This window comes from Malurus melanocephalus, unplaced genomic scaffold (genome assembly GCF_030028575.1).
Source record: "Malurus melanocephalus ecotype Western Australia unplaced genomic scaffold, MMel_1.1 scaffold_201, whole genome shotgun sequence".
Classification (NCBI taxonomy): Eukaryota; Metazoa; Chordata; class Aves; order Passeriformes; family Maluridae; genus Malurus; species Malurus melanocephalus.
In genome coordinates this window covers 446,713-466,401 of record NW_026623433.1, presented here as the reverse complement: position 1 = coordinate 466,401, position 19,689 = coordinate 446,713, and the positions used below count along the sequence as shown (strand labels likewise).

At 46.7% G+C, this 19,689-nt stretch overlaps 1 protein-coding gene across 4 annotated transcripts in view; it reads right to left on the bottom strand.

Annotated features, from left to right (window-relative positions):
- The window catches only part of ARHGAP32 (Rho GTPase activating protein 32), a 234,830-nt gene that overhangs the window by 128,811 nt on the left and 86,330 nt on the right, over positions 1 to 19,689 (bottom strand). For 3 of the 4 annotated variants that reach the window (XM_057373534.1, XM_057373532.1, XM_057373535.1), the window contains exons 2-5: positions 18,068 to 18,176; positions 2,307 to 2,398; positions 1,227 to 1,268; positions 708 to 792 (exon numbers count right to left, since the gene is read on the bottom strand). In XM_057373534.1, the coding sequence (XP_057229517.1) occupies positions 708 to 792; positions 1,227 to 1,268; positions 2,307 to 2,398; positions 18,068 to 18,175 (327 nt within the window). In that variant the 5' untranslated portion in view covers position 18,176. The remainder of the gene's footprint in view (positions 1 to 707; positions 793 to 1,226; positions 1,269 to 2,306; positions 2,399 to 18,067; positions 18,177 to 19,689) is intronic. The other variant, XM_057373533.1, reaches the window with a different exon arrangement.

Below are 19,689 nucleotides of genomic sequence, written 5' to 3'. Positions count from 1 at the left end.
ATGAAAGGCCGTAAATAATTCACTCGGCRTTACAGGAAATGTTTTACAAATGAAAAGGTTGTAACCTCCTTTTGGCTACACGGCTGGCAGATGCTGGAGGCATTCCTGCTCCTCTAAGTGCTGAACRAAATGTGTCCTGCTTGTGAGAAACTCCTGGGTCTCAGCCCACCCTGGAAAATGYTTCTGCCTGTATTCCTGAGGGAGGGATCACCAAGGAGCAGAGCCTGCACACTTCCACAAATGCAGCTCAGGCTGACGAGCAGTTTCTGGTATTTTGATGACACAGCTGCTGCAATGCACAATGCAGAGCTAAGGGAAGCGGTAAATTTGATTTATTTCTATTTACATAAATACATTCACACAATTGTTTAATCACACACACACACAAACCAAAAATACACATGTGGTGATTACTGATGACTCAAGACTGAATGTCTGATACAGCCTTAAAACAGTGACATCAGCCAAATGCAGTGGAAATAAAAGCATCTCCAAGCTCAGAGGAGAGCTCCACATGACTGAGTGCAGATTCTGCTCCAGCACATGGAAGCAATTCCARATAAAGACTCTATGGCTTTAACATCGCATCACTAAACATTTGGCAACAAAATTAATAAACCTCAGTGGAGKTCCCTGTACCCCTCCCCAGCAGGTCAGCCAGCAGGAAGCACAAGGTGTTTTGTGTATAAAAGAAATCCAAGACTCACCTGTATGTTGCCAAAGTCCACGTTTTCATAGTGGAAATGTGCACACTCAGCCATCTTCGGGAAGTGCCCCTTGGTGAAGGATAACCTGGAGCACACCAAGAGCACACCATGAGACAGATGCAGATCACTCAATGCAGATAAACACAGGTACTGATACAAAACAACAACTTCTCATCCTRAAGCCAAGGGAACACAGGGGTTTGTTGATGTGATTCACCGAAACAGTGGGGAACGGAAGCGAGTGAGAAAGGAAAGCTGAAATGCCAAGTGGCTTTTCCACTGCATCCCTCCAGAGCTGAGTGTGACATTCCAGCAGCACCACATCCCATTGCACCCTACAGAACTCTGAGTGTGACATTCCAGCAGCACCACATCCCATTGCACCCTACAGAGCTGTCTGTGGCATTCCAGCAGCAGGACACCCCGCAGGATTTCGGACACGGAGCAGGGACAAGCAGCTGCACCTCACAAATGCACATCCACAGCCTTGCACAAGACACGAGGAAAGCAGAATTTTACCTGTGAAAGGCATCACAGCCCATCAGTCCCGGGGGGATGTATCTGAGGGTGCAGAACAAACTCTATTTATCCTTAGCCTTTTGCAAATTCAAAAGTCAGGCATAATTATTCCCAAGTGTCTCCAGGCACACTGTGGCTGCCGGGGAGCTCCTCTGGCTCTGCGACATGCTCCTGCTTCTGCTGAAGCTATTACAGACTCCTATAGATATTCCTGGTGGTGAGCCAATGAGATTGTCATTATCTAGCTCCCTCTTCCCACGGGAATACAAGTGGGAAGTGAGATGCAGCATCTGGCTGCTTAGCACTGGAACAAAGAGCCATTTCCCTCTCAGCAGMGCACCAGAGGGGTGAGATGAAGGCTCAGATCCATCAATCTTGGGGAGTTCTGCTCCTCACGTCAGCATTTTTAGCAAAGTAATATTGATTATTTCTGATCCCCATAGCTGCAAGCATAATGACTTGGTTTACAGTCTCTGGGAGACAAGCAGTGACAGAAATACAGCATGACCCCACACGACAAAAAACCAAACTCGGAGATCAGGGAAAAAATATCCTTAGAAGGGAAAATCGTGTAAAATCCATTCAAATGAAGTTATGGAGCGCAGAATGCAAARAGAAAATAGAAGAAAAAAAGCAGATAAAAAATACATCTAGGCCACCCACTTGTCCTGGTTTAGCTTTCCAGAGCATAAGGAGACAGGGAAAATTACCTCAATTTACACATTGCCTGGGCTTCTTTTGAGATTTTTCTCTTTATATGTTCTATTGTGGGGTTTTTTAATTAATCACTTTCAGRAAGAATCACAGAAGAAAATTAAAAACACTGCAACAGTGAGGTTGAAAACTATACCTAGCTTTGTTTCTACAGCCAGGTGAGAGCCACCAAAACCTGTCCTGCCCAGTTTTAGGCTCTGTTAGCTCCAACATACTCTGTTCCATGTAGATTTTGGTTGCTCTGCTGAAGATTCACCATCACAAATTRTTGCTGAATGCCCTCCTCTGCAGCACAACAGCTAAAACTCAGCACAGCAGAACTAGAACCCCAGGAAAGACAGGAAAATCACAGAACTCCGCTCTTACTTTTTGACATTCTTCACTTTCATGCTGGCTGTGCTGCCGCAGGACCGGAGCGGCAGCTCCCCCGGGATGTCCGGAATGTCGGCACCTCTGGCCTGCAGGGAAGGAGATGGGAAAAGCAAGGAGGTTAAAATGTGGCTGCAAGCTCTGCACTCTGCCTGCTGAACAGGAGCCCCTCTGCTCTGGATGGGAGTACAAACCTCAGATGTGCTCATTGAATTCTGCCTTYTTACCAGGGAATGCTCAGCCTTGGGACCGGGATCAGGGAAGTGACAATCTCTTTCTGCCCCAAGCCTTGCTAACCCTCAGTATAACTGTGACATACAGATTTTAATTCATTGCTACTTCTGGTTTCTAAAGCAGAGATTTTCAGAGGTGGGAGTGAAACAGACATTCCCAAATTCCACACTTGGACTCCTCATTAAGTACCTGATTTTCCAGACATCTGTGCCTTTCAACTCAGGCAGAGGCACTGCAAGAAACTGGATTGCTCCCACAGTGGAAAACAAGTTAATGACAGAGCTGCTTATATGTGGGAGGTGAACTTCTAAAATAGATGTTTGAAGCTATTGGTTTTAACTGCTTGAGGATATTAATCCCTTAATCACTAAAATTCATCTACTTCAGTGAGGCCAGAACTCCATCTCCCTCCTTTCTGTTCTCCCACACTTTCTCAYCCCCTCCTTCCTCCAGCTGCCTCTTCCTAAGCCATGACCTCTGCTGGGGCTGGATTCTCCATCACAATGGACACCAACACTCAGCCTCCATGTGTTTCTCCTGCTGTGACCCAGAAGAACAAGGGGGTTCAGTGAGGCTTTTATGGAAAGAACAGTGATCCAACAGCAAAACCAGCACAGACTTCTGAGCAGGAGGAGAAAAACAACTGATACTGGCCAGAGATGGCCCATCAGTGATTAGGGTGACACCAGCTGAATGAGCTTTTTCTGCTTTATACTACTCACTAAAAACATAAAAAATGTCCTGAAGAGTGAATGCTGAACCAAAAAGGAGAAAGGCAATTCGGTGTTTCTTCTCCTACAGACCTGGAGCCAAGAAGGATTCCATCAAATCCCTTTTCTAATGACAGGAGCAAACAGGACTGCCCTSATGTCACATCAGCCCCAATGGTTCCAAGCTGAAATCTTCCAGTGCAAGACCCCTGAACAGAGATGGATCCATCCCAAAGCTGTGACTAATCACAGAACACAGCTTCCCTCTGCAGCGTGAAATATGGAAAAATTGGTCTCCACTCCCAAAACTCCACAGCTGGACCAGTACAGCCCAAGCTAGCAGCCCATGTGTGGGATGAACAGCAGGACCATCTCTGCCACTCCTCCCTGAAGCTCCCTGTCACCCTGATATGTGTCACCTGTACTTGAGCTCACCACACCAGAGAGAGCTGCAGTGAGTGAGTAATGCCATTCTCCTGCCCATTTTTATCACCCAGAGCAGTGCCAGGGGGAGGGATCCATCCCACTGAACACCAGCCAGCCACAGGGGTGAGGCTACAGCCCTGTTACCCATGTGAGGGTCCTGCTGCAGCCCCAGGGACACTGCGGGGTCCATTCCCCTGCTTCACACAATGAAGGAGAATCTCAGAATGTTTGGGTTGGAAGGGACCTTAGAGATCATCCAGTGCCATCCCCAGCCATGACAGGGACACCTCCCACTGTCCCAGTGTGCTCCAAGCCCCAATGTCCAGCCTGGCCTTGGACACTCCAGGGATCACAGCTTCTGGGCACCCTGTGCCAGGCCTCCCCACCCTCACAGGGAAGGATTTCTCCCCAATATCCCATCCATCCCTGCCCTCTGGCAGTGTGAATCCATTCCCCCTGTCCTGTCTCTCCAGGCTCTTGTCCAAAGTCTCTCCCCATCTTCTTCTCGGCCCCTTCAGGCACTGCAAGGACACAATGAGGTCACCCTGAAGTTTCTCTTCTCCAGGCTGAACAGCCCCAATTCTCTCAGCCTCTCCTCTCAGCAGAGCTGCTCCATCCCTGTGCTCATGCTGGAGCCTCCCCTGGCCAAAGCCAAGCAGGCTGCAGGAGCACCCAGTGCCCTGGGTTGTTCCTGGCTCTGAGGAGATGAACACCCCAAAGCTGCACCCAGCCAGCTCCTGGTGCTCCCAGCACTGCCCCTGGAMTATCCACCCTGGCTCAGCTCCACCTTGGGAGCAGCACAGAGCAAACCCGAGCCAGGCCCTCACTGCCCCTCCACAGCTCTGACCAGAACAGTGCTCAGACCCCACTGACCCCCAGCTCTGCTCAACAGGCACAGCCACTCACCAGAGCAAACAGCAAAAACAGCAACAGCATTTGTACACTTAAATACATCTACCCAGGCTGACTGACTTACTGAGCACACAATCACTCCACCATGTAATAGGACACTTGAGAGTCTCATGGTGAATTTCAGCATTAAGAGGATCACCAATTTAATAAACCTTACAGGTCTTTTACATAAGAAAATAACTAATTACAAGAATAAATGTGCCGTTCCAGTAAGCTGCTTTTAGGCCKAGCTCGATGTGCTTGCTTAATTTTTTAAGGAACAGAATTTCTGTAGGAAGAAAAAGAATTTTTCTTCTCCATCAGSAGTAGGAGCTGGTGGGATATAAAAATGCATAAACAATCTGACAGAAAACGTGGGCTTCAAGCCAGTTTGCAGCAGTGGGCAGAGACCTCCCTGGATGTGACTCAAAGCAGCGTAGGCAAAACTCACACCTCCAGGAGCCCGAAATGCCAGCACCTCTCTTGGAAAAGCTGTATGATTCTGTCCTTCCCAAGGGAGCTATGTCCAAATRGAGCTGGATTTCTGCCTCTCCCATCTCCTGTGTGCAGTTAACTGGACCACAATGAGATGGAAGGCAGTGATTAACTCTGGGGGCTTCTCCAAAGAGATCTGAGCTCCATGGGCTCTGAGGCAGAACAACCACCTCTCCAAGGCTCACAGCTGAGGCAAAGGCACAGAAAGGTAAGCAAAGGCTTGTGCAAGCTCAAATCCTTATTAAGGAGGTACCAACATTAGAAAAAAACCTGGTGAAGAGACAGGTAACAAAAAAAGAAACTTACTGCAACTTTAGAAACTGTATTACTCCTAAATAACTCAACTCCCTTCCATTCAAACCAAAGATACACAGCTACATAAAATRAGACTTTATTCACTATTTTGCACCTGTTTTGATGCAAAACTTGGCATGCAGCATGTCACCCTAGGTTACTCTCCCCTCGAAACACAAACAAAACCCTCCAAATTAGATTTGTCATCTTTTGTGCTTTGTGTCACAGTAATTTAATTTTAAAAATCATTCTGAAACAGTTGGATTATTTACATCTGAAAATTAGCTACCTGGCATCMTCAGTGGCTTCTCACTCCCCTATTCTCTATGCATCATTGTGYTGTGGAAACCTGGTAATTGCAGAGCAAATCTGTTTATGCAAATTGTTTAGTCCCATTTTCACAGCTGAATGTYACTGCTGCATCAATCTGCTCCAGTCCAAAACTTGGTAAACAAATTAGAGCTCAGCCCAGCACGCAGTGAATCGATTTATCAGGACCCTCGGTCTCTTACCTTTGCAGGGAAGGTTCTGGAGCGACACCACTTCACCAGCTTTCCCTGAACCAAGAAATYCTCCTTCCCAGAGCTGCGCTGGTAGCAGCAGCAGTTGAGCCAAGATTGCAGAAATTCAGTGTTTTGTCACAGACACCTGCAGGGACTGCCAGGCAGGGAGATCCCACTCAAGCCTTCCTCCAGGGAGGAGGAGGAACTCGTGTCTGCCTGTCCCACCCTCCAGGGACCGCAGGATCACAGGATCCCCACGGCTGGTAAAGACCATCACCCACTGCCACCACCACATTCACCACAGAACCATGTCCTAAGCTTCTGGATCCATGCTTTTTGAACGCCTCCAGGGATGGGGACTCCACCCTGGGCAGTGCCAGGGATAGGCACCCTTTTCCAGGGAGGAATTTCCCCAATGTCCCCTCTGCCCCTCTCCAGCCCAGCCTGAGGCCGTTCCCTCTCCTCCTGTCCCTGTTCCCTGGAGCACAGCCCGACCCCCCCAGTGTCCCCTCCTGTCAGGGAGTTGTGCAGAGCCACAARGTCCCCCCTGATCCCCCTTTGCTCCAGGCTGAGCCCCTTTCCCAGCTCCCTCAGCCACTCCTGGTGCTCCAGACCCTTCCCCAGCCCYGTTCCCTGCCCTGGACGTGTTCAAGTGTTGCTCCTAAACTCCYTGGGAATCCAAGAGTGGAATCTGAGAGCTCTCACAAATCAGGCTGTTTAGCTTTAAGCATTTGAAATGTCTGGTCTTTTTATTTATAGACAYGATTTAGAAAACTTCAGCTTGGTGCTCTCTAGCACACAAAACCTTAGTCATAAATAATTTATATCCAACGATTCCACTGCATAATATGAAAGGATTTTCTCCTAAAAAGCCTCCTTGCATTTATCAGAAAACATGTCAACCTGTCTCCCTCACATGCAGAGACATAACACAACCTGAAAATACGTGTAAAGTTGAATTCAACAGTCCAGTGAACCTGACGTGATGAAGTTTCCACCTTGGCACCCTCGGCAGGGGAGAACCACTGCAGAACCCACAGCCCTCCTCCCGCTGCTCCAGACTTTCTCTGGGATGCACAAGAAACCCTGGAATCCCACAAGTAATCCCATGGCTGATTTTCCACAGGACCACAGAAAGAGCCCTGAGAAGGCACCACAGACACACCTCAGCTGAATCCAGGTRGGATTTCTGAAGGCAGGAATTTAACCTGCAACAACTAAGAACAACTATTAAACAGGCACTAACATTTATTCCYCTTTCCACTGTCAGTCTCTCACCAAAACCAGTTTGGAGAGACCAGATTGCTCTGAATTCTGTCAGCACATGGCCTTGTTTCTAAAAACAGCAGAGCTGATTCCAAATGCTGCTTGGTTTCCATGACAGTCTTTCCTTTACATCATCTTCATTTCCCCTCAATTTTCTTGGAGGCAAAAAATACAAAGAGAGGAAAAAAACCCAAACCCTCTTCAGAGCTCTCAAAAACCCCAAAGCTTTGCAYGGTCGTATTTCTTTGCTGCAGAACAGCAGGGAACAGAAATGTTGTTTCAGGAGAAGTCATTACTCTGTAGGGAGCAGTAATTTCTCCACTTGGCACGAAGAGGATTGAAGAGGCCTCAAGTGGRTGTTCATGCACAAGGACATCAACAGCTGCCCCAACTTGTGGGCACCAACTCASTACACAGAACTGACTCAGCACCAACTCCTTCACAGAGTTTGCCATGCAGTATTAAAGAGAAAGTGTCCCACAAAAATCCCTGCTCCCTGCAAGGTGGAAGGTGATGGCTCCATCAACACAGTCCTCCTCTCAGCAAATACTGCACAAGAATTTGCGTGGAGCACAAGGAAGGAAGAAATTTGGTCCATCTCAGCTTTGGCCCTGCYTTTAACACACTCCAGAGAGAGAAGGTTTTCCCTGCTCTTCCTTCAGATATTGTAACAACTACCCTGGYTCTCCACAATGAATAAATCAACAAAGCAAAGGGAAAATGCTTCACTAAACTGCAAATCACCATGTCCGGGCTGCTCCAAGTAACGCCAAAGGAAAGGTCCCAATTCTGCAGCATTTACCCCTAAAAGGATTAATATGTACTCAGCACAGCAAGGCTACAACTGGGTCACTGTTTTGAATGGCAGAAATACATGGGAATGGATGAAGAGACAGCATGCATCCCAAAATGTCAAAGGTGCAGGGGCAATATGATGGAAAAGCAAAGTTCTTCAAGTTACAACTTTCCATGGATTCATTCAGTGGAGGCAAATGAATTTCCTAAGTATTTTCATACAGCGTGGCTCTGTCACTTTAACACAYGGCAGCTACATTTTTCAGAGCTGCTAAGATATTGGGACACATTTAAAATAAAGAAGCAACACCTGGTTTGGGTACCCAGGTCTGACAATGCCATCTTAAATAAAAATATGTGCTTGTTATACTACAGCAGCTTTACCAAAGAAGTTAAAAATAACATTAAATATCCCCCTCCAATCCTGCATTTCTTAACTGACCAGAGAGGTTGTAGTCTCCCCATCCCTGGAAGGCTGGATGGGACTTGGAGCAGCCAGAGACAGTGGAAGGTGTCCCTGCCCATGGCAGGAGATGGATCTTGATGGGCTTTAAGGTCCCTTCCAATAGAAAACATCCCGTGATTCTGTGATTTTAAGGATTAATCCTGTGCTGTTCATGTTCTCATCAGCAGAGCGCAGCACAGGCACATTCAAAACCACCCAGCACAAGGATGTTTTTCAGAGTAAGAAACACTGAAACCTTTCAAATTTTATAATTTTTTTTTTAATTGAAGTCATCACTTCGCTCCTTCCTCAGTGCAAATACCCTTTCTGGCTGGAGGGTGGTTTAGGTGCAGAGCTCAAGGCCAGGATGGCTCAAGTAATTAGAGGCAGAACTGACTTTTTAATTTAGCTCTCAGTCTGGGAATTGTGGAATGTGGAGAAACACTTGCCCAGCCAGAGATGCCTTTAAAATCTCATGGCAACTGAGATAACGGGATAGAGAAAAGGAGCGAAAAAATGACAAGTGCTTCCAGTAAGGGAACTTTGAACACCGCCAATGCACATTCTTAATCCCATGTATAAGAAATCTGTATTCAATAAGACATTTGAATCTGTATCATTTTGTGAGTTTAGAACTTTTAATGCCATTTTCCACGTTCCMAATTTTGAATTGCTCCAGCCAGTACTTATTGCATGGCATGGTTAAAAGGGAATTCTTCTCTTTTTTTAAAGGACCACACAGAATGTGCTTTTTCTACTCCCAGCATCTCCACTGAAAAGGGGGGGAAGTGGGGGGGAAATAAGAAAAAGAAAAACAAAAAAACCCAACACTTTGAAGCATTGCTATGAGCTGGCAAATTCAGGGAAACCTCTCATTCCTGAGACTTAGCATCACAGAGGARTTGGTCCAGGGAATCCATTTACCATAATTTAAAGGATCAGCCTGGAATGAACAAAGAACAAATTGTTAACTATTCATCTCCTGTGTTTTCAAATAAAGATCTGCAGCTCACGGATACATGGATAAAACCTTCCCCAGCTCCCATGTAAAACCACTGAAGTGGAATCCAAGACACAGAACAAGCAGCTTGGCAGCTCTGAACGGCCTCCTTTGGCACTGCCACTGTCACTGTGACCAAAACTCACCTCCACACAGCAGCTTGATTCCGTGCCATGGCAACATTTCCCCAGGGAGCCTTAGAGAGACACAGGGATTTCACTGATTCCAATGAATCCAATGGGAGTTGGTGATTTCCAGCAAAACAGCCCCACACTTGTGTTTGCTTTCACCAAATCCACAGTTTTAGGGGTAAAAGGGATGCACCCAGCACCAGTGAATGGTGGCTACTGAGGGCAGCATTAGCATGGTAACTCCTTGAGAGCCCTGAGTTTGGATGTGACATTCCCATAGTGGAGCCTGATTACCATTCCCAAAGGCCTGGGCCCAGGAGCTGCAGGCTACAGTACACAGCCTCACACAAAGGCACAGCGGCTCAGGAATGTACTTTCTTTAACAATAAAAATCCCACATACAATATGCGTGGGAAAGGCAACCAGGGTTAGAGTCCTGCTCCTGTACAGCCTACAAAATAAATGACAGAGGAAAGCCACAGAAAATAGAACATCCAACAAACACAATACTTTTGATTCCGTTTTTCTTGTTGGTAAAAAAAAAAGACTCCAAAGATCCCAGCTACTGTTTGATGTACAGAGRCAGGAGGGGATCCTAATCATGGTTTGGATATAAAAGGACAAGTGGAGCTTCGGATTGTTATGGTAGAGAGCAATTTCTCATCACACAAAACCCAAYAGAGATGGATTGAGGCTCAATCGAGCAAATCCTGCTCGGGTAAGTCCCCTGGCCATAGCCAGTGATTATGCAAATAATAATGTGATGTTATGTTATAGGTATAAATCGGATTAGCAACTCAGGAGTTGTCCCAGTGCAGCAGCAGCAAGATGGGGAAGGTGGAAAAAACAGCAGCCTGATGTTCAAGCCCAGCATCTGAGTCAGTACAATTAATGGGAATTTATATTTCTGTGTGCTAAGCCAACCTGGGCTCAGCTTTTGTTTACAGAGAAGAGCTGTTTGCAATGGCATGAGCACAGAATGGGATCCCCTGCCCAAAGGCCTGGAACAGCACAGCAATGTGAGGAATGTGCCTGCCTGGAGCTCACCCTTTGGACCATTCCCTGCCCAAGAACCTGCCAACAGCACAACAGAGGCATCACTTCATCAGCTCCATCCAAGGGACAGGCACAGCTCRGCCTGGGATCCCACACCTGGCTCCTCACTCCTGCCTTCCCACCGGGAAAGGTCACATTGCTGGAAATGTGAGGTGACAGCACTCTCCAGAAATGACCTGGGGTCACTCAGGTCCAGTCAGCACAGGACAGCTGATGCTGTAACAGCTGGGACTGTGAATAATGACCATGGAGATGCTGCAAGGCTGGAGCCCCTCTGGAGCCAGGCTGGGAGAGCTGGGGGTGCTCACCTGGAGAGGAGAAGGATCCAGGGAGAGCTCAGAGCCCCTTCCAGGGCCTAAAGGGGCTCCAGGAGAGCTGGAGAGGGACTGGGGACAAGGGATGGAGGGACAGGACACAGGGAATGGCTTCCACTGCCAGAGGGCAGGGATGGATGGGATATTGGGGAGGAATTCCTCCCTGTGAGGGTGGGGAGGCCCTGGCACAGGGTGCCCAGAGAAGCTGTGGCTGCCCCTGGATCCCTGGAGTGTCCAAGGCCAGGCTGGACATTGGGGCTGGGAGCASCCTGGGACARTGGGAGRTGTCYCTGYCATGGCAGGGGTAGGATTGGATGGGCTCTAAGGTTCCTTCCAACCCAAACCATTCCCTGATWCCATGAATAATCKGTGCCCTGGCAAYCATGGTATCTGATCAAATCCCAAAAGACATCATGGAGCCCCACACCAACACAGCAGTGACCAATACTGTGCAGCAAGGCAGAMATGTAGGCAATGATTTCAATTAAAAAGTCAGGCTAAAGATTATCAACATCTTCAGGGAATAAATCATCAGCTTGTAATTAAGAAGGCTGAATCATGGCAAAAAAAACTATTAAAGCCTACAACCTTCAGAAAGACAAACTCTGACATGATTTGTTTGTCTCTTGGGCTTAAACTGGGGAATGGAAGGGGATGGATGAGCAAAATACTGATAACCCTTCAAAAACAGTTCCATCTTTTTCCTGCATTATGGTAACTAAGGAGACATGGATGCTGATTAAAAAAAAATAAAAGCCAGTTAAAATGAACCCCTTATAAATAAGAGACTCCTTTCCTTTCCCAGCTRTTCCACCTTATTTTTAAGCAGGTGGGACTAGGGAAAAGTGGTCGACAGTAAACAAGTTTTAAGTTTTATCTCTCAAATAAGTACATTTGTGGCATTTCCTGTATGTATATTCCTGACAACAAAACAGGAATAGGAAGAGATCAGCTTTGGATCAGGGTGGGAGGAAAGGAGGTAGAGGATAGTGACAATATAATCCTGAGTATAGAGTTCAGGGCAAGGAATCACTTGGAGTAGCTACAACAGCATCCCCAGCACCATGGAGCAGCAGCAGCAGCAACAGCAGCCTGGCTGGGCCACCATCAGCGAAGAAAGGGCATTAAAACTGGTGATGATGGTGCACAACACACTGCACTGATCCAGCCTTAGCAAATTCTAAATCATTCCTTCATTCTCTTGCATAGAAACACATTTTCAAACACATATTTAGGAAATATAATTTGGATTTCCTGGCTCAACACTGTAGTGCCAGAGTGCACAGGCTGTAAGGGCTGTAAATGTAACCAGAAACTATTGCTGCTCTTGCCTATGAAAACTAAATGACTGCTATGAATTAATGTTTCCTGCCAAAAATACAGTATCCATTCTGGCTTAATTAAAGTTATTTAATTGGCAAACCCAAATGGAAGCCAATGTGCCAATTAAGTGATTGCCCCAATTTCTGAAGATTCTCAGGGACGAGCTCCGTGCTGGGAGTCAGCCTGTGAAATGAAAAGGCCCCTCAAACCAAGAGGCAAAGAAAGAACCTCACACAGCAACAGAAACCCTTGCCAAAAGCTTAACGAAGGAAAAACATACTGGATTCATGCAGCAGGAACAAGGAAAAGCAAGTTGTGTGGATTGAAAAGGAAATACAGGTTACTGGTGMAGTGCCAGAGCAGAACTGCTTTGACCAAAATATTATTGCACCTGACGCCTGCCTGGTGTGCTGGCCTGCCCCAGAACATTTGTGTCAGATCAGGGCCTGTGCTGCCCACCCTTCCTGGGCTTCCCCATTTCCATCCCATCCYTGCCCTTGCTAYAGCTGTTSCCCAGCAATTYACACAAAAAYGCTGCCARGGGCAGCTTCTGCAGCACYAACACAGCTCTGCTCACTAACCCAGGCCAGGCAGGAGCCTGAGAACCTCCAGCAGCACAAAACCATCTCCAAACATACAGGCAGCATTTCCCCTAGTGTTTAACAAAGTTAAAAGTCCTCAGACTCGGAGCCAGAAGCCAAATTCTGGAGTATTTAGGTGCAGAAGCATCTAAGGCAGGCTCTGAGCCTGCCAGAGCTCCTGGAGAATTCAGACAATTGGGCGGATTGTTGGGATTCTGGGCCCTCCTGTGCAGGGAGGAGCTGGACTCAATGACCTGTGGGTCCCCTCCAGTTCAGGAGATTCCCTGATTCTGAAGTCCATTTCTACTGAATTGCCGAAGCCCTTCAAAACTTAGCATTAAAAAAACCACAATTTCAGCTACATATCTCCTAAAACTTTCCCTTGCACTTGAGAGCTTAAAACTTTAGACTTTTAGAAAGAACTTGCAGCTGGGCAGTCAGAGCTCAAAAGCACTTTYCTCCCCAAGAAATTGTTTCCATGATGTGGAACCCAGCTGAGAACAAGATCAGTCTGACAGAACCTTGACAGTGACTTCAGAGCTCCCAACCACATCCTCAGCTAAAAAATTCTGATGTTGGTTCTTACACACACAAACATGAAGAGCCACAGGAAAAAAAAAATAATATTGATTTTAACATTTTTAAGAGTATTAYATCTACATATCTCAAAAGCTAAAATTAGATCATTTCAGTAAAGCACTATTTGGAAATCACTACAGCTGACAGGGCCATGCAAATGGATTCACCACATTCCCTTTTTATTCACATTTTGCCACATATCCTGCAAGTATTCATGTTAGCCTGCATCAGAACCAGCCCTGATGTTTTGTGAATCAAAAACCAACCAGCCAACCARCACAAATTAAAAAAGAAGCCCCTTGTATTCTATTTTTGGCATCTATTCTCGCAGAAGCCCCACTCAAGACCTGGGGCAGCACTGTCCAAGTGCTGTACAAAGGATGAAAAACAAACACTAAGGACATAAAAACCTTTCTTGAAACCCTTACAATGCACTAATCTCTGCACGCTTTCATAATTGCATTTAAAAATAGTTTTCTCCTCACTCATGTCCCAGATTTAACAGTGATATATTCAGGTCTCATTAAAAAGCCTTTATTACCTTCACAAGCCATGGTACCTTCCCCATCTGGTATCAAATGCTGAAAATATTAAAGATCTGAGAACCCCTCTGACCTAAGATCATTCCAGGGACTTCACAGCACAGGCTCTCAGCTAAAGCATTTATAGGCTAAATTCTCCTCAGAAAATTTCTCCTGCATTTCTCCTAAGCAAATTCCATGAGCACAAGCCTAAAGGGATGATGGGCACCAGCCACAGCTGCTGCCTTCATGTGCACTTGTCAAATTCACGGATTCGTGAGGGGTTTCCATTGGTAATTTGAGGTTCCCCTTTCCAGGCAAACTGGTTCTACACCAGCAAAACCTGAGCTGTCCCTTCATGGCCCTGTTATGGGCAACAGGAACCCAGATCCCCTGAGATCCCAGCCAGAAGTGTTCTAGGAAGGAAAATAAACCTTCCATGGGTTTAGGGACTCATATTCTGAATGCTTCCAAAGCTTMAAGAATTGCRAAAGTGCAGGAAAAGGGACTTTTTCACAGAGAATCACAGAAAGGMTGGGGTGGGAAGGGACCTTAAATCCCATTCCACCATTGTAACAAACAGGGACACCTCCCACTGTCCCAGGGTGCTCCCAGCCCCAATGTCCAGCCTGGCCTTGGACACTCCAGGGATCCAGGGGCAGCCACAGCTTCTCTGGGCACCCTGTGCCAGGGCCTCCCCACCCTCCCAGGGAACAATTCCTTCCCAATATCCCATCCATCCCTGCCCTCTGGCAGTGGGAAGCCATTCCCTGTGTCCTGTCCCTCCATCCCTTGTCCCCAGTCCCTCTCCAGCTCTCCTGGAGCCCCTTTAGGCCCTGGAAGGGGCTCTGAGCTCTCCCTGGAGCCTTCTCCTCTCCAGGTGAGCACCCCCAGCTCTCCCAGCCTGGCTCCAGAGGGGCTCCAGCCCTGGAGCAGCTCCGTGACTCCTCTGGACTGGCTCCAGCAGCTCCAGGTCCTGCTCTGAGTGCACCCCCTGATCTCCAGAGTCAGGTGAACACAGCTTCAGTGTGTACATGGCAGCACAGTTGCAATGGATGCATAAATGATGATTTTTATAACTATCTCAGCACTTTAATCCTGTTTCCCCACAAAATTYAGACAAGTGGAAGACAGCAGGAACAGAGGGGGCACAGCAGCCTGATGGTGGGGAGAGCTGCTGCCCTGGTGTTTTTAAACACTGCTACTTCCTGAACCCATGAAGAGGTGATGGCAGTAACTCAGGTGGTCAGTAAACTGTGGTAAATKTAATATTAAAAACAAATATCAATTTATGCTGAAGTTAATGCAGGCTGAGGACAGCTGTTTTGTAGGCTCATGTGAGAAATATTATATAAAGGCTCTTTCGCAACTTCATTTCTTGTAACTTAGAAATAGAGCACTCAGCAGGGCCTGACAAGGAAAAGATACCCATTTCCTTTAAAACAACATTACTGTCTCAGAGAAATGTTAGAAAATCCATGAACTGTAATTTTCCTTGGCTCACATAGGGCTTTTCAGCCCCAGAACTCAGAAATGTTCCATGAAGAAAGTCACTATCATCAACTGCATTTTCTGAAGTGGAGCAGAGGCAGAAATGCTGGGATGTGTGAAGGATACCCAGCAGGTGCAGCACAGTGGGAACTGGGGGCTGTGACGGCCAGAAAAAAAGTGTCTGATACACCCAAATTCTAAAAATACAGAGCATGAGCTGGGGGGAATACAAAATACAGGAATGCTTGAGGAGCATGCAGGCAGCTGGATGGGCTTTAAGGTCCCTTMCAACCAAACCTTTCAACAATTCYGGGATTTTCCCCAAACAAWCCAGGTCTCAACACAAAATCWCTTGGCCTGCTGCTACACCACAAACACAAAACAAGCAGTGTTAAAAATCAGGTGAAAGCATAAATAATAAACTAAAGAAGACAGAAGAAGTTGCATCAAACAAAGGACTGAAGCTACTCAGGTGCCCAGAATGAACTGGCAAGGACAGAAAAACATTAAAAATAGAGTTTCTGTCACCTTATATTTACAGCATAGGAGGACATCCAACCTCCACACATTTAGAAGGACCTTCAGTTTATTTCTTGTTAAGAAAAAGCTCTGGAAACAAAGCACTTTTATAAATTAATAATAAGCACTTTGGAAAATACTGTGGATAAAAGCAAGGGAGGAAGAGTAGGGATGACTTGTTCATGTAACTGTGAATGCATAAATTGCCTCTTCCCAATAAAAGCAGGTACCAAGGCAAAGTTCAGGGGACAAGTGCCAGSACTCCCCCAGCTCTCCAAGTGCCCCTTGTCTCAGCCTGGGCTCACCTGGTGGAAGGTTGGATTCACGTGAGGTGGCAGCAGCCAGGGGAACCAAAGGAGAGAGAAAACAACTCCTCCAACCCTGCAGCCTCCATTCCCCAGGGGCTGGGGCTCCAAGCAGCAACAAAACCTAAAATCTGCATCTGCAGCAACCACGAACCAAASATCAGATGTACTGTGGCACTCTGAGACAGTCACACACCATGGAAGGAGCAATGTCTGGGAGAAAGCTAAACYAGAGGCTGCTAAAAATGCCAAGTGAAGGAAGAGAGTGAAGGAAGAACTCTCAGGCTTAAAATGATCAGGGGAAAGGCAGAATATTGAAGATATGCTGATTAAACAGAAAAGAGTGACACTGCTGAACACAGTCCTGCAAATATTTACATCTAAATATTGTCCCTGACTGCAGTTAAGGCACAGGGTGAGAGTGGGAATTTCATTTGCTCAACACAGCAAACACAAGTGAGGTTTTTCTTCCCTCTCTTTACACTGTATTCAGAGGACCCTGAGGTCAAACCAACACTGTGAGCAAAAATCCAACCAAATACAGGTTCAGTGGCTTTACTGTCCTTCATCACACCAAGCCACTCTGTAGCAATCCCAGCTGGCAATTTCCCTATTTATCATCCTCTAAATCTCTTCTCCACAGCCTGGACCAGTCAGTTTTGGCACTGCTGGCACAGAGCTGTGCAGGAGGACACGTTCAAAAGGTGCATTAAGTGGGCAGTGAGAAGAACACGGTGCAAGATAAAATAAACACTGAGCCCTGCTCATGAGTACAACAGCCTCAAGCAGGTGAACATTCCCTTCACTGCAAATCAACCAGGAGAACAAAACACACCAAATGAGACATGCCAGGGAACCTGTGTACAGGTGAGGACACGGAATTACAGCCTGACAGCTCAGAGACACCCCTGGAGGTTACAGACAGCAGAGAGTGTCACACAGTGACTGCCACCAGACTCAGAGCTGGGAGCAGGTGCTGCTGCCASAGCAACACTGATGGGAACAGACAGGGCTCCCAACTGTGGCCAAGGTGCACACAAGGCAGGAACAGCCACACACGAGGAAGAAAGAAATTACAAAGTGAAAAGTGCAARAACTGACAGGAGAGCTGGGGATGTTCACCTGGAGRAGAGAAGRATCCAGGGAGAGYTCACAGCCCCTGCCAGGGCCTAAAGGGGGCTTGCAGACAGAAGAGTGARAGACTATAGAGGCAGAGGGTGACAGGACAAGGGAGAATGGCTTCCCACTCCTGAAGGCAGGGTTAGATGGGATACTGGAAGGAATTCTTCCCTGTGAGGGTGATGAGGCCTTGKCACAGATTTCCCAGAGAAGCTGTGGCWGMAAAAAMCCCATGGATATGAAGGTAATCCAGTGTCTGTGGCCCACTGCCCATCTGAGTACCTYCTGTGAGATGAGAACAGCACCTCYGTGTTTGCTTTSCTGYGGCTCTGCTCCCTCTGATGGTAGCWTTGCTCTCAGGCTGAGCTTTTATTTCTCTAGACTTAGCCAGCATTTTGCTAAAATCTCATTCATCCACAATGCTGCTTACTTCAAAGAGCATGTTTTTACAAGAAGTTCCCTTCATGCTCCCAAGTCTTGCTGAAAAGAGGTTAATGCAGACTGAAAATCATTGTGACATTATGGACCTTCTAATTGGTTACGAGACCTGCTTTGGGGCACCCATTAATAGGGCAGAAGCGTTGTGAAAGCTCCTTCCCTCTCCTGACAAACTGCCAGAGGAAGGGAAGCATTTTGGCCTTGTTCAAAGTACTGTGCAATCCATTAAAAAAGCTGCAACTCAGGGAGTATAAATGGAGTAGAGGAGTGGTGTTCAGAACAGCAAATAATGGRATGGGAAGCTGTAAGGCAGGTGTTTTACCATGGCGCTGAGCGTCTCCTCCCAGTCCGGCCTCTCCCTGGGATGGATGCTCCTCTGCAGCTCTGGGACAAAGTCATCTTCTTCTGCATGGACAGAGGACTTCATCATTCTGCAAAGAGGACACAAGGTGGATTTTCAGTGCCAGYTCTGGGTAATCTCACCCCCAGGGTCTTACGGTGCTCAGTTATGTGACAGCAAAAAATAATCTGACACATCCAGAGATCCCACAGACTCCTGAGCCTCCCCGACTTCCTCATTATACAGGACAAGAGTGTAAATCTGRTGGAGTGAAATCTGCACTTCCTAACCAATCAGTGGATAATTTTGTTTAATCACTGCACAATTTGCAAGTCTCACAACACAGAAAAATGCAGGGGAGTGATTTTCAGTCCACTTCAGCAAAATGGTTCCTATTGCCCAGGCAAACAGCAGGAGAAACACACATTTATGAAGAGAAACACACATATTTGAAAAAAACCTGGAGGTTTTGCTTGAAATAGGAATAACAGTTTCCCAGTCTTAGTCTGAACCCACATGCCAAGGTCTGATATATCAGCTCTGACCCTTCCTGATCCTGTCTGAAGGGTGAGCACCTCAAATCAGCCTCATGTGACCAAGGGAAACTTTTCTTCAGGTAAGGARACATCTTCCAAATACCCTGTGAAGGACATTCCAAGCCTGCAGAGATCAGAGGCTCAAACTGAAAACTCAGAAAGAATTCATGAAAGCTCCTCAGACCCTCCACATGACAGCACACTGTAGGTATTTTTTTTCACTTGCAGTTTGTATAAATGTGCCTTTTCTGAGATTATGGTGCAGACCTGAAGTACCAAAGGCCYGTTCAAAGTCTGGTATCACCCATTCCAGTTTCATTAAACAGGGTATTCAGGCAGGCTTTTATTCCTTTAACAGATCACCACTTATTTATTTAGGATAACCGTTTTGATAATCAGCAGTGCAAAGGCATGGGCAGAGAGGGCTGTTTCTAACCCTGCTGATTTATGCACCACTTGACTGAAACACACCTGCTGAAAGCCAGTTAATAAAACTCCTTTGCTTCACATCCAAGATTTGAAGTTCTGAAACTCCAACATGCTGTTTGACACTGGGCCAAAGCATTTAACTCTGCTTTGTTCTCTCCAAGAGGGTTAAGGATGAAATAATTAACAATCTGCAGTAACGGCATGGCTGGGTTAGGAATTATTGCCTGGATAATTTCATCYCCAGCTTCGTGATCATATTTCTGCTCCAATAAAAAACACATCCCAGAGAAAATGAGCCTCAAAACCAAAAGTCACAATGTCCCAGGGAAATGCTGCTCACTGGGTTTGTGAGTTCTTCCCACCCCAAACATCACCCACTGTCCTCAGGAGGAAAAATGCACCTACCTGGGGAAAGCTGMAGAGAGCTGAAAAGCATCAGCATAAAAATGCCATGGTCTAGAACACAGAGGTGCAATGTCAGCTCAGGAAGGAGACACTTTGCACTASGTATTCAAGAGAATTTGGGGGGTGAAAGACTAAAAATTGCTGCTTCAATTCTCATTTGCACAAAAAGAGGAGGAGACCTGGCCTGCCTCTCACAGCCCCAGCTCCCTAACAGGAGAGGTTGGGTTTCCCACT